Here is a 15,402-nt window from a genome sequence, read left to right on the forward strand (position 1 = left end):
GGGGTTTTTTCTTATCCATGTAACTTATTACCTATTGTTCTTAGCAAAATGTGTTCCAAATAGTATAGATAGCTATTTCTTCGATCTTTCGAAAAAAAATATTTAAAAAAAAAAATAAAAAATTTTTAATATTTTTTTTCCGAAATCAAAAACTTTTTTGACTTTTTTTTAAAATACGCTATTTTTTTTTATTTTTTTTTTTTTCTTAAAATAAAGTTTAGATATTTTCCTTGAACACCTACTTGGTCGCTTAGTGGGATGCGAGTGGGATATCTATCAAAATAAATATTTTGTAACTCAAAACATAAAATTTTTGACTTTTTTTGCAAAATCAAAAACTTTGTTGACTTTTTTTTTTCAAAATGGACCCTTTTTTAATCTTTTTTTTTAGGTCAAACAAAAGCTTAGATATTATCCTTGAAGACCCTTTTGGTCGCTTAGTGGGATGCGAGTGGGATATCTATCAAAATAAATATTTTTTAACTCAAGACTTACAATTTTTGACTTTTTTTTTTGCAAATACGATTTTTTTTTCCAAATGGGCCCTTTTTTTAAAATTTTTTTTGTAGTCAAAAGAAAGCTTAGGTCCATTCCTTTAAGATATTTTTAGTCCCTTAGTGGGATGCGAGTGGGATATCTATCAAAATAAATATTTTGTAACGCAAGACATACAATTTTTTAATTTTTTTTTGCAAAATCAAATAACTCAGAGAGTTCTCGACCGATGTTGTTGAAAAATTGTGTCTGAGTTACTATCCAATAGAGCTAACCTTGGTGCAAATTTCATCCCGATCGGAAGACATCGATTTCAAAAGTTGGTTCACTTGACATGAAATCCCCCATATGTATAAAATCTTTGTATGCTTATTATTATTAGTTTGGGATCTATAGACGGCTAAACGGCTGAACCGATTTGCTTGAAATTTTTACAGTATATTTATGTATGTCTGGAAGGAGCTATAGGCTACTTTTTTAAGTGGGCGTGGTACCTCCCATACAAAGTTAATTTTAAAAATCAAATATTTAGGAAACTATAATAGCTATAGTCCTCAAATTTTGCATGAGCAATTCCACTGTTTGTTTAAATATTTGCGACAAAAATGGGAGTAGTAGCCACAGAGGGCGTGGCACCTCCCATATGATGATTATTTAAAAAATCTAATATATGGGATACAATAAGAGATAGAATCCATACATTTTGTACCATCAATTTTAATATTTAGGACAAGAATGGGCGGACTGAAATAGTGGGCGTGGCACTTCCCAAACAATCTAAATACTAAAATTCATATCTATCTGTATAATTGTAGTATGTAAAGCGTTCAAATTTTGTATGAACTACTTATTTATGCCAAAAATGGGCAAAATAGCAATAGTGGGCGTGGCACCTCCCATAGATGTGATGAAAAAATATTAGGCAATTAATGAACAATCTAATCGGAGCGACCTTTATAACTGGGAATTATAACTTCGGAAATGCCATTTGATTTTATTCGATTGCAGTTTCCTATTTGCTTAGTATTTGCAATGATAATTGATAAAGCTCAACGTCAGTGTTTGCAAGTTCGCGGACTAAATCTAGAAAATCCATGTTTTTCACATGAACAGAAACTAATTTTAGATAGACTAAATATATTGTAAATCTTTAGGGTAAGGGTAGCTAGTATATCAATAAAAACAATTATAATTTTAAAAATTATATCAATGAAATTGTGCGTTCCGTTATCGTGAAAATTCAGTTTTCGCGACAGGTCTGATTTTTAATTAGTCGCGAATACCGAGCTTGCTCTGTACCACAAAAATTTAGAGTTAAAGTAATCTATTTTAATTACAACAAATATATGCTTAAAACTTTATTTAAACTGTTGTCAGGTCTAACAATATTATCAGACCTAGCAATGTTTTTACAATGACTAGACAATGAAAAATTGCCACCATAATGTAGATTGTTAGTTCACACGGTTAGTTCACACGGTGACAATCATCCCAGTTAATTCGTATTATGTTATATTATATATATATTAATTCCTGTTGTTCCTATAAGGAGCATAGGGCCGTATTATGTTATATTGGGTTATCAAAAATTTATATCGAAAGAAATTTAATTTTATGCATTTTTAATTGATGAACTTTTGCAGCAACATTTTATTATTCTTATAGAAATATAATTGGAAATGGTGTAAATTAAATCCATTAAACCTTTAACAGCGTGAAAATCAATAAAATTTTAACATGTGTTTTAGTGATTAATTAAAAAAAAAAATTATAAAAATAAATCCATTGCAACAAAAAGAATAATAATAATAACAAAACAGTGAGACAACAATTATTATCATTTTAAATTCCAACGAAAAAATACTTTAAAATTATTAAATACCAATAAAACATTCCTACAAAACACACAAAGAACTGAAACCTTAAATAATTACAAAAATGTCGCCCTTTGAAAATACATCTGCCCTTAGTGCTACCCTCTCCACGACCACTTATGTGGCACAGAATTTCACCGCACCATCACCATCACAATCCTCATTTGAAGATGATTTTTATGAAATCAGCAGTTTAGTGCGTGTAACGGTACCATTGTGCTTTGGAGTCATTGCTGTAACCGGTTTCTTTGGCAACATCTTGGTCATACTGGTCGTGTGTCTGAACAAACAAATGCATTCAACAACAAATCTATTAATTGTTAATTTGGCTGTGGCCGATTTACTGTTTGTGGTCTTTTGTATTCCTTTTACGGCTGCCGATTATGTGGCGGACACATGGCCTTTTGGTGACTTATGGTGTCGTATCGTGCAGTATTTGATTGTAGTCACTGCCTTTACGAGTATTTACACATTGGTTCTAATGTCAATCGATCGTTTTTTGGCTGTGGTACATCCCATACGTTCACGTATGTTGCGTACGGAAAAAATTACCAAGATTTGTATTATTACCATATGGACGGTAATTTTTATGGCTTCGTTGCCGGTGGCTATATCGCATGGAGTAGTGGTAAGTTGTTGTTTGAAAAAAAATTTAAAACCAATCGGTTTCAGTTAATTTTCAATTCAGGCATTTGTAGACCTATTTTCTAGATTTTAAATATCAACCGAATCATGTATGTAAGTTATTTGGGAGGCTCGAACTGTCAAATTCACTAGAGTTTGTTGTTGCGATTACCACAACAAACGCAAGAGCAACTAAAACAACAAACAATCTTTGACAACTCCAGCCAACATAAGCAAAAATGTTTAGAAGCTCGGTAAATGAAATAAATATATATTCTGGGTCCTAATAGATTTTAAGACGATCTAACTATGTCCCCCTCATAAAATGACTTGAATATTCATAATTGTCTTGTAATAATTAAATAGTGCTGAAATTGGACATAAACAAGTTGTATATGAACCTAAATCTTTCTATCACATAATTTTCGGTTCTTGATTTCCGTTTTAGGTCTTGAAAACCACGGATTCTGTATCGGTTAAAACCAAAACCCTAAACTGTAGTTTGATGTATGATTTAAAAACGTATATATTGTTACGAAATTGTACTTGAATTCAAATATAACCATTTTAACGGCTGATTTAAAAGTTGCATAATGCTTTCAAATAGCAGTGCCTCTCAAACTATAACATATCTGTGGGCATTATTAACATTGAATAAAAGCTTTCAGTTGACCATTGATCGTAAGTATGGCAACGCTGTTTGCTGCGACAGTATATTCAAATTCGAATATTCAGTTAAAGAACATTGTAGAAATAGAGCTTTCTAGATGGTAATGCAGTGTTATAAATTGTGGCAGAGGTTGCAGTCGTGAGTGAGTTTATCAGAGACGCTTTTCGAATAAACATCAACTGAGTGCCTTAAAGTGTGCTGTATTTTAAAGTGAATTCGTGTACATTATAAAGTGTGTCTGTATTTCTGTGAATTTATAAACGTGTATAAAAAAACATTGAGTGGCTATTTAATTCTGTTGTTGTACATTTGAATAAATAAAGAGTTGTTACAATTTTCAAACTACTAAACGGCTTTTATTTGCAATCAAAAGTATCCGGTTTATTTAAAGGAAATAAACCAACGTTTTGAAAAGGTTAAAACGTAACACTATATAGCAAAGTTTAATTCAATTAATAAGTAAGAAAATAGGCTGAGAAATTAATACATTTTCGCAACTACCCCCGAAATTCCTCACCTGCCGACGCTCCTGTTAACTTTAAACTCATCACTATGCATTAATTGCGGAAATTCATTTTATAAATTTTCAAAAATTAATTTTGTTAAACACATTTTAAAATAAATAAATAAACACATTATTAATTTATTATACTTAAATATGTATGAGTAAGTAAAAGTAAGAGTATGTTGGCCTTCATTCCGGTTCATTCCACTTGACTCCAAATTATTTCAATTTAATTTATTAATGTGTACACTATTAAAATAACTATAAATGTTATTAAAAATAGGAAATATAAAATCATAATAGATACATTTTATATTAAATGATTTGCTATATATGTTATAAAATTCATAGAAAGTAAATATAATTCTTCTCTATGGTCATTAGGGTGGGTCGATTTAGCAATCTATCGATTTTTCGATAGCACAAATCCAAAAATAAACGATTTTCAATTTAAAAATTCAAAAAATAGTAGATTTTTGCTGTTTTTTGGGCGAAAAGGTGACTTTACTCTTTTTTTATTAAAAAAAAAAAAACTTTCTTTAAGAACATATAATAATTTTATATATTAGAGTTGTCGAATTATTCGAAAACCCGGTTTTTCCCAATTTTCCGGTTTTTTTAAATCGGTTTTTACAGTCGGTTATTCGACAAACCGGTTTTTTTGTTTCGAATTATTCGACAAAATCGAATATTTTTTAAAATTTATTTTAAGATTTTATGCGATTACAAACTTTTAATAATTTTAATACAACAAGTAAGAGGGCTATATTCGGCTGTGCCTAATCTAATATGGATACCCTTTACCAAATTATACTTAAAAATATTTTTATTTAAACAAATTTATTTTTTTTTAAATTGTTTTTTAAGTTTTTTTAAAAAAGTTTTTTGGAAATTTTTTATTTTTAAAAAATCTTTTTTGGGGAAAAATAATTTATGAAAAAAAAATTTTTTGATGAAAAAAAAAATTCAAAAAAATATTTTTCCCGATTTTGACCCATTGTATGTAGCTCCATCTTACTATATATAGCCTTATTATATTTGTTGCAATGGAATTTGAAATATCTATCATTAGATATCAATATTGTCTATATTAATGACTTAGTAATCCAGATATATAGATGAAAAATAGGACAAAAATCGAGGTTGTCCCGACTTTTTCCTTATATCTCAGCCATTTGTGGTCCGATTTTGTCAATTTTAAATAGCAACCGAGCCGGAAGAATTATTTTGATGTTTGAATTATATTGATATATTATAGCATAACCCGGTGCACTTCGCTACCCTTACCCTAGTAAAATTAAAAAAAAATTAATGGATTTCTGATAAAACCTAACTACACATACAAAATATTGAGAATACCTCAATTACAGTTCACTTGATATTCGAAAATAACTAACTAATTTGGTATGGGAGATAACACTCCACTGCTCTGATCCCTTTTAAAAATTTTATGTAAATATCAAGCTTTACTTTAACTTTTCTTTATAAGGGAGGGATCATTCCTACTAAGCCGATCCCCTCCCATTTTGATTTCCCAGATATTCGAAATCTGTATGGGAGGCGCTACGCCTCTAATCTAATTCCGTCTATATTCAGCTAAACACCGCACAGTAATAACAAATTTATTTGTAAAAAGTTTAAACACTTTTAAAATTATAGTTCTCCAAATATTCGAAATTAAATATTTACTTTGTATTGGGAGTGCCACGCCCACTATTTCAATCCCGAAAATTGTCAATGAAACTATGCAAAATGATAGAGGAGCTATTTAGACAAAATTTGAAAAATCTTGCAATTATATTTCACAAAACATTTAGAAATAACAATTTACTTTGTATGACTCACCATTTGTACCCGTCCCATTTTTGATTAAACTTCATGCAGTGATAAGAAATTGATTCGTATGAAGTTTGAAAACCGTCACAATTATAGTTCTGCACATATTATAAAATAACTATTTACTTATGTACAATTACATATTTATCCCCATATGCATAAACAATTTTGAATGGAAATTTTGTTTTATAAATCTTTGATAAATTTAAAAACTGTTTAGCATATGGGAGTTAGAAAATAAAAAAAACACCTTCAAAATATATTTTTTTAAGTGACTTTAAATTTCTAAAGTCTTCTTCTTTGTTTTCTATAACAACTCTCACTTAAAACAGAGCGAATTCAATACTGTTTAATTGTTTCTCTTATTTATTTACAACAACAAATGGGACAATCACACATTGCTTTGTTTACTTTTTAGCTTAAGGTTCACATGTACACGTTTTTGCATATGTGTTAGTAACATCTTTAAACGCTTATAACTCCTAAAAAACTGAACCGATTTCAATAAAATATATATTCTGCACATCTATGACCAAATCCCTTTAAAATGGTATTTTTTGGTCAAATTGAATGTATAATGTGAGCGTAAAAGGGGTCTAAAGAAATCGACTTGCCTATTAATATGAAATTATATTGATGTATGAAAGTTATTTTGGGTCCACGGAAAGTTGATTTCTACATTCAGGCGGACAGACGGACATGGCTATATCGACTTCGCTATCTATAACGATCCAGAATATATATACTTTGTGCGGTCACAAATGAAAAATGTAGAAATTACAAACGGAATGACAAACATAAGGACGAATGCCTCAGTAGCCAGTTCCTAATTTCTAATATTGATATGTAAATTTAATTTGCTATTATATAAAATAATAATAATAATAAATATACCCTTGCCACTCAATTCTTAAATTGATAATAAAGGCTAAAAACCGGTTATTCGAAAACCGTTTTTAAAAATTACGCTTTTTCGAATTATTCGAATTATTTGACAACTCTAGTTCTGTTAATAAATAAAAATTGTTTGTATCAAAATTTTAATAGGATTGAAAATATTAGAACAATTTGATCCACATTTATTCCGAACTAATATTTTTGTTTGAATAAGTTAATTTTTGGTCTTACAAAAAAATTTCAAGTCAATATTAAATATTGCAGTTTTTATATTTTAGTATAAAATCATTTTACATTTTATTAAAATGTAACTCAGAACCAATGACTTGTTGTTGAATAAAATCTGAAGAAAATTTATACAAAAAAGAAAAAAAATGGCACGTGTTTAAAAATTGTACATGTCGAAGGAACCCTACTTTGAGCCCCCATAGCGCCACCACGCGTCAAATTTTATCGTGATCGGACCAGCCGTTTAGAAATGCCCGATTTATTTTCAAAAAATTTTGATTCTGTCCCACATTTGAGGGTGTATTGGAACTTTTTAAAACATGTTTTTTAATACACTCAGCAAGACCTACAACCTGCTCTAGGCCATGCGCCAAGTTATTGCAAAACCTTTTTTTTTTGTACCACCGTGTTATTATAATGAATTCAAATCTTTTAAAGTTTTTAGTTTTATCACTAATCCATGTATCCAGAAAAACAAATTTTATTAAATAGTTTGTATTGTTGCTTGCTATACCCATATCCTTGTAAGATTTCCTTTATCCCTAAGAATTTTGTATCCATAATATTACAGTACAACAAGTAAACAAACGTGTTTCAAATAATAACAAATTCTTGCAAAAATCAAACAATAAGAAAACTAAATTTTAATAAAACATTAAAGCATATAATTACTTGCATACATGCATATTTACTATTAATATGCATACATACTAGGGTATTCATTCGACTAAACATAGTTCGATTAATCGAATAATTTCTTACGAATAATTATTCGAACAATTTAAAAGTGACCATTTTCGAATAACGATTAATTCGAAAAATTTTATGTGGAATAATCGAATAAAACGAATAAATGAACATATGTATATATTTAAATTATTAAATTGCTTAAAATTTTCCATTATTCCAAATTTAAATAACTAATAATGACTTACAAAAATTGTATTGTCTCTGAAATTCGACAAATAACTAAAAATGTGGAGAATGTGATTTTGAAACGGTCGTCGAAGTGATATTGAAGATGACATTTATAATGATTACCAGGGAAACCGGTAAGCGCTTTAAATATGCAGTAAAAACTTTAAAATATGCTCTTAATATTTAAGATATATGCTCTTAAAAAAAAAAACTTTTACATAATTTTTAACCAAAAAAAATTGACTTAAATTTTCAAATAAATATCGTTGTCTATTGGATCTGAAAACATTTTTATACATAGAAAATGTTCTTTCGACATCAACTGATGTTACAGGAGCAAATTTAAAACACAATATTTCTTTAACACTTAGAACGGTTAAGTCTGAATTAGAACTAAAATTAAAACTAACACGTAAGAGAGCTATATTCGGCTGTGCCGAATCTTATATACCCTTCACCAAATTAATCTTCAAAATAAAAAATTTAAATATTTTTAGGTGAACAAAAATTTTTTTTCAGTTTTTTCATTTTTTGGAAAAAAAATGTTCGAATTGTTTTTTTAAAATATTAAAATAAATTTTTTTGTTTTTTAATTTTTTTTTTTTGGTGAAAAGCCATATATTTTTCAATTTTGAATTTTAAACAAAGGAAGTAAAAACCTGTAACACAACAGCGAAAAATAAGCAAGACAAAATTTGTTTTTGATAAAGTCAAAATATGCTATTAAACCGTAAAATATGCTCTAAAAACGCAAAAATATGACATAAATATGCTCTTAAAACAAATATATGCAAAAATATGCACTAACAAATCGATGCCAAAATTCTTAAATAGTTCTGAAACATGTAAATATCTTATCCATATGCTCATTAGACTCACCTGAAAAAACATGCATTTGCATATTTTGGTTTCCCTGATGATTACGTTGAAATAGACGAAGGCCTTGATCTTAAAATATATATGAATAAGTGATGTTATTAAGTGTTGCAAAATATTTTATAAATCTAATGATAAACACAAAATATTGCAAACTTACGTTGCAAGAAAAACATGGAGTTTGTCTTATACATGATGTTAAACATCGTTGGACATCTTTGTCTAACATGTTTATAAACTTTTTTTTTTTAAATGCGTCAATCATGCACTTTTGACTTCTAATTAGCGACTTTCACTGACAATGATATCAAACTTTGTGCAGATTTGTGTAACTCCCTAAGACCACTTGATTAAGCAACGTTGTTAAAGCTGGAGATACCCTCCAATATAATTTGTTACAAATAATTTAGAAAAAGTGAATAATTATTTACTAAAGAATTAGCTACTCAAACCCGAATTAATGAACGATATAGAAAATAATACGTTATATTGTACTTGAATTCAAGATCATATCCAAATAGCTAAAAATTGGTAACTCTTTCAGGTCACTTTTCTAACCACCTTTTGTAGAGTTTTTAAGCAATTTTAGATGACATCTATTGGCATTTTGCTAAACAATTAAATTTTGTTTAAATCATAGTTTAAATTTTTTTGTAAACTTTTCAGTCAGGTTGCTCTAGCTAGATTAATATACTAATTTGCAATTATTTTAAACCGCAGTTTGTCTAAAGGGTTTTCCTGCATTCAATAAAAAATGTCAGAGTGCTTATTTTTCATCAAATTCAGGGTTACTTTGTTATTTGGTCTTTGATAAATAACGCAAGTAATAAGGTGGTTAGATTACTAACCACTGTGACTGAATTAGGTTTGATATAAAGTGTTTCTCTATATAATATAATGCTATTTTGTACTCAATGAACATTATGAAGATATTTTGAATCGAAGATATTTTGTTCGATTCAAATGCGTCTGCAGTCTTGAACCCAACGAAGAAGAGAATTATTAGGAGCAAGTCGATCTGATGATGGTGTTCGGTGACATACCTTCATGTTCAAATATAATAAAATTTGGCTAGTGCTTCTGTTAGTGACTTATCTATCCAAACTGCTGTGGTGGAACCAAAATTGTAAAAAAATTGTCGATTGGAAGGTGGGGGTATATCAAATGATATAAAATAATTGGAGAATATCTCACCTAAACAGCTATTTCGTTTTTGTTGTTCAGAAAATTTTGTCAAAATTATAAGTTTTTTAACAAATGTATACTCTAATTTGTATCATAATAATTTTTAATGCCAATTGCCACTGTGGTTAATGAACTAACCACCTTATTCAATAAAATCCTTTAGCTGTATTTTTGGTTTTTCTTATCGTTCATAATATATGAACCCTAATTAAAGTAAAAATGCAATTCTTTTGATTATAAACTAATACACATAAAACTTTGGCTGAAAGAGTTAAAGCATAGCTCCAAAATGGAAACAAAAGAGTTTGCTAGTCAATTGTTTTGTAGATTGTTCGGAAGGGAATCTGATCAGAATATTTCTGATGAATGATGTACTTTGTTTTCGAATGTTTTTTAACAATATCAATACTTGAATTGTTAACCTTAGCGTTATATATACCCTGCACCACCATAGTGGGGAGGTGTTTGTAACGCCCAAAAATATTAGTCTAACACCCACCTTAAAGTATACCGATCGACTTAGAATCACTTTCTCAGTCGATTAAACGATTTCCGTCCGTCCGTCTGGTCGGCTGGATGGCTGGCTGTCTATGTAAACCTTGTGCGCAGAGTACAGGTCGCAATTTTGAAGATATTTCGATCAAATTTGGTACATATTATTTTTTCGGCCCAAGGACCAAGCATATTGAAACTGGCTGAAATCTGTCCATTATTTCACCTAGCCCGCAAACAAATGTCCTTCCGAAATTGGACTTAATCGGTCATAAATGTTTAATTTATATAGATATATACACAAATTGCGCTCCAAATAAGATTTATATATACAAAATTCATGTCACCAAATTTTGTTACGATCGGTCCATAAATTTAATTATAGCTCCCATATAGACCCGCTGCCGAAAATCACTTTAACGTGCATAAATCGCTTAAAAATTTTGGTATACTTACAAAATTCAACATAGTAAACTTTCATATAGACACAAATCACACGACCTAATTTCATGGCCCCCATATAAGGCCCACTTCCGAAAATCACTCAAAAATATAAATTATTGAAATTTTAAAAGAAAAATGTTTTTGCTCTTTTACTTAGTGTAGGGTATTATATGGTCGGGCTTGACCGACCATACTTTCCTACTAGTTTTTGTTTTTCTTTAACAATAAAATTTAATAAAAAAATTAAATTATTCGAATAATTCGATCACAAGTTTAAAATTAATCGATTTATTCGAACAAGTTAAAATCGAATAATTCGTTTTATTCAAACAAGAGAAAAATGGAATAATTTGAATACCCTACATATATACATACATGTATGTATGTATGCATGTACATTTGTGTACATGTATAGTTTGTATCTGTGTATGTATGTATGTAGGTGTACAAGTGTTAGTAGTATTAAAGTGGTATAAAATGTACTTAATGTCGTCTGCTTTACGAGTATGTTTAACAAAACACAAGTATCTGCTTGTATGGGAAAGTGTTTAAACTTTCTATAAATACATTATTTTTTTGTTTGTTTATTTTTTTTATTTTTTGCTTTACACTCTTTCATTACTTGTAATAAGTATGTTTGTAAACACACAGATACATACATACAAGTAGTTGTATACACATGTATAAAGATACACTTGTTGTGTATTTGTTAGTTTAGTGCATAACTTGTAGCGACATACTATGGAAATACATTCAAACATATGCATGTATGTATGTAATACATTTATTCAGTTACGAGGGCACAGCACACAAGATTTATTATTACAATGTCTAATGATATTTTGAACACACTACTACAAATTGCCTACATGCATTCATGTGTGTTTGAATACATGTATCTATGTGCCTATATAACTGAGTTCAACATGTTGTCTATTGCATAGTTGTATAGTCTAGGCCCATTTTGTGTAACAATTTAAAGTGTCAACTTATTAGTGCGTTTGAAATTCATTGCTTTACGAGCAGTTACCTGTGTGTTAGAAATTAAATAATATTAAAATATTTATGTTTGCGTAAATAGATTTTTGCATCGTAGTAAGTAGCTAAAATTTAAAATTGTGTTTATGTATGTATTTATGTCATTAGAGAGTCTAGAATTGAATTCGAATATCAGCAAGAGGTATAAACTAGGGATGACAATCCCAAAATCCCAATATATATTTGGCTGTGCCGAATCTTGTGTACCCACCATCAATATGTAAGTTTGGCCTACTATGGAGACTTGAGTCATTTATGGTCCGAATTGTACACGTTTTCATATTGTGATTAATTTTCTTAAAACTTTAAATGACGAAATTTATGTTAATATCATTATATTCGTATTTATTGACAATCAAATACATATATTTCTGATATAGGAAATATATGGGGATTGGGTCAATTATGGACCGATCCTCACAAAAGTTGGTGGAAAATTTCATATAAAACTTGTTTATGTGCAATTTCATCACGATATTTACTATTATAAGACAATTATTAGTGTTCAAGTCATTTTCTGAGGGCGACCTAGGGGACCGCCATACTTTACAGTATTCCGGAGGGATATTTGTATGAGGGCTAGGTGAAATCATACACCGATATTACCCATTTTCCAGTTGGCTCCTTTCGTTTGGACACTATCGTGTTTTAAACAGACCGCCATTTTTTGTTATAGATTAAAACAATACTTTTATATTTCATTTTAAATATTAATATAGGGAGGACACAAAAATGTTCGACCAAATTTTAAGTTCCTGAAAAATGTGAAAATGTGCTATGGTGAGGATTTTTTCAAAGTTCTACTTTTAATAAGAATGGTGCAGTTTCAATTGCAAATGACTTTTAAACTGTCTAACCAATTTTTACATAGTAATGGTAATGTACGTTTTTTATAATCCCGGGATTTGTAAAACTCAGTCCCGTTTGGCATCCCTAGTATGAACTGAATAAGTGGTGAAATTCCTATAAAAAAAAACTCCGGTTGTTAACATTGGTAACTTTAATAATCGTTTTTGATAATGAGGGTTAAAACTTAACCCAAACAATACACAAATCAAGAGGTTCAAATAAGTTTGTATGTACTAAATTTATTTGCAATTACAAGTTATAATAATATATGTAAATTCATTTAATTTTAATATTCTTTAAAAAAATCAATAAAACAATAGTGTATAAGCATATACATCTACATAACTGATTCTATATGTGGTCAAATTTTGGTGAAATTCTACTTCCACAAAGTGTGAAGTAGAAAAAAAAATCGGGTTAAAAAATATTTTCCCCGTTTTTAACCAATTGTAGGTCCGACTTACTGTGGCCTTATATACACCGTTGCAAAGGTCTTTGAAATACCTATTATTGGATATCCATGTTGTCTATATTATTCACTTAGTAATCCAGATATAGATAAAAAGTCGAGGTTGTCCTGGTTTTTTCCTTATATTTGTGGGCCGATTGTATCGATTTTAAAAATCAACCTATCGAGAAGAATGCCCGATATATTGATGTATGAATCATGTATGTAAGTTATTTGTACAAACGGACAGACGGATCCAGAATATATACATATTGTTACGTTTTAACCTTTTCAAAACGTTTGTTTATATCCTTTAAATAAACCGGATACTTTTGATTGCAAATAAAAGCCGTTTAGGAGTTTGAAAATTGTAACAACTCTTTATTTATTTAAAATGTACAACAACAGAATTAAATAGTCACACAGTGTTTTTATACACGTTTATAAATTCGCAGAAATAAAGACACACTTTATAATGTACACGAATTCACTTGAAAAACACAGCACACTTTAAGGCACTCAGTTGATGTTTATTTGAATAGCGTCTCTGATAAACTGACTAACTACTGCAAACTCTGCCACTATTTATAACACTGCCATCTGCACTCTAGATTTCTTTTTAACTGTCTAGAGGTTTCTAATACTTACGTCATCTGTGGTGTACTTTCTACAATGTTCTTTAACTGAATATTCGAATTCGAATATACAGTCGCAGCAAACAGCGTTGCCAACTTACGATCAATGGTCAACTGAAAGCTTTTATTTCAATGTTAATAAAGCATTAGGCTACTTTTAAATCAGCCGTTAAAATCGTTATATTTGAATTCAAGTAACAATATATACATATTTTGTGGGATCGCAAACGAAAAATGTAGAAATTAAAAACGGAATGACAAACTTGGTGGAGGGTATAATAAACCTAAATATCTCATGATCTAAAAGAGATAACCTGCACATGTAAGCCTACAAAGCTGAACAACTGTAAATCAACTCGAAAACACTTCAGCTCCAACATTGTAAAATTTCATTACGATATCGTCTATAGTTCCCAAGATACCTAATTATTTACAAAAAAAAAACTTTTTAAACTACTGTGCTGTGGTACTGTTACAGTTTTTTACTAATAAAAGCCGCTAAGTCTTTTTGCCATGACTTTTCACATAAAACGAAATATTTTTTCTTATGACCCAAAATTTTCGTATTATTACAACTTTTTTACAACAATTTCTCTACCACCTTCGTATATAAATATATATTTTTTTTAATAAACTTCTGATAAATATAAAACTTTATGTTTATAACAATAATTCTACAAATAGTACCAACTCAGTTAAACTATCCCTGTACTCATATCATAAACAATAAGTTGAAATGTTTTATTTTTTCCTAATTTTATTTTAATTTGATTGTTAATGTATTTATAAGCATTAAGTGTGAATAATGTCTACATTGTATCTGTAGAAGGAAGGCAAACAAAATTTACGTAAAAATATTTATAATGAAATGAGTTTTTAATTGTATGTATTATTATTAAAAAAAATCTAATTAAAAATATTTCAAATATTTCATGAACATACGACTACTAACTTTGTTTACTTTAAACTTAAACATTTTTTTTGAGTTATTTATTTTAAAATTATTTAAATATTAAGCAAAATAATGTTTTTAGTTTTTACTTTTATGAAAATATATTCATTAGATCACTTTGAGATCATCAGCTTCCCGTTATTTGTGGGATAATTAAAACGCTGTAATAGACAATTGTGTAAAACTGCCTGAAGGCACCAAAGTACAAAGTACATACAAAACTCATTTGAGGAGTTTTATTTTCCCTTCATAAAATATAACTCATTGGGGAGATTTTCCGTCAGAAAATAAAACTCATTTGAGGAGTTTTATTTTGTTTTTTATTAAAAAAAGGAGAAACTATACGAAATGAGTTTTATTTTCTGATGGGAAAAATAAAACTCCTCAAATCAGTTTTATTTTAGATGGGAAAATTAAACTCCTCAAATGAGTTTTT

General features: G+C 29.1%; 1 protein-coding gene across 1 annotated transcript in view; it reads left to right on the forward strand.

The window, feature by feature from the left end:
• Positions 1-2,286: 2,286 nt before the first annotated feature.
• Positions 2,287-15,402, forward strand: part of AstA-R2 (Allatostatin A receptor 2) — a 45,514-nt gene continuing 32,398 nt past the window's right edge. Inside the window, exon 1 of the mRNA XM_065510727.1 lies at positions 2,287-2,997. Coding sequence (XP_065366799.1) covers positions 2,434-2,997 — 564 coding nt within the window. The 5' untranslated portion in view covers positions 2,287-2,433. The remainder of the gene's footprint in view (positions 2,998-15,402) is intronic.

This window comes from Calliphora vicina, chromosome 1 (assembly GCF_958450345.1).
Source record: "Calliphora vicina chromosome 1, idCalVici1.1, whole genome shotgun sequence".
Classification (NCBI taxonomy): Eukaryota; Metazoa; Arthropoda; class Insecta; order Diptera; family Calliphoridae; genus Calliphora; species Calliphora vicina.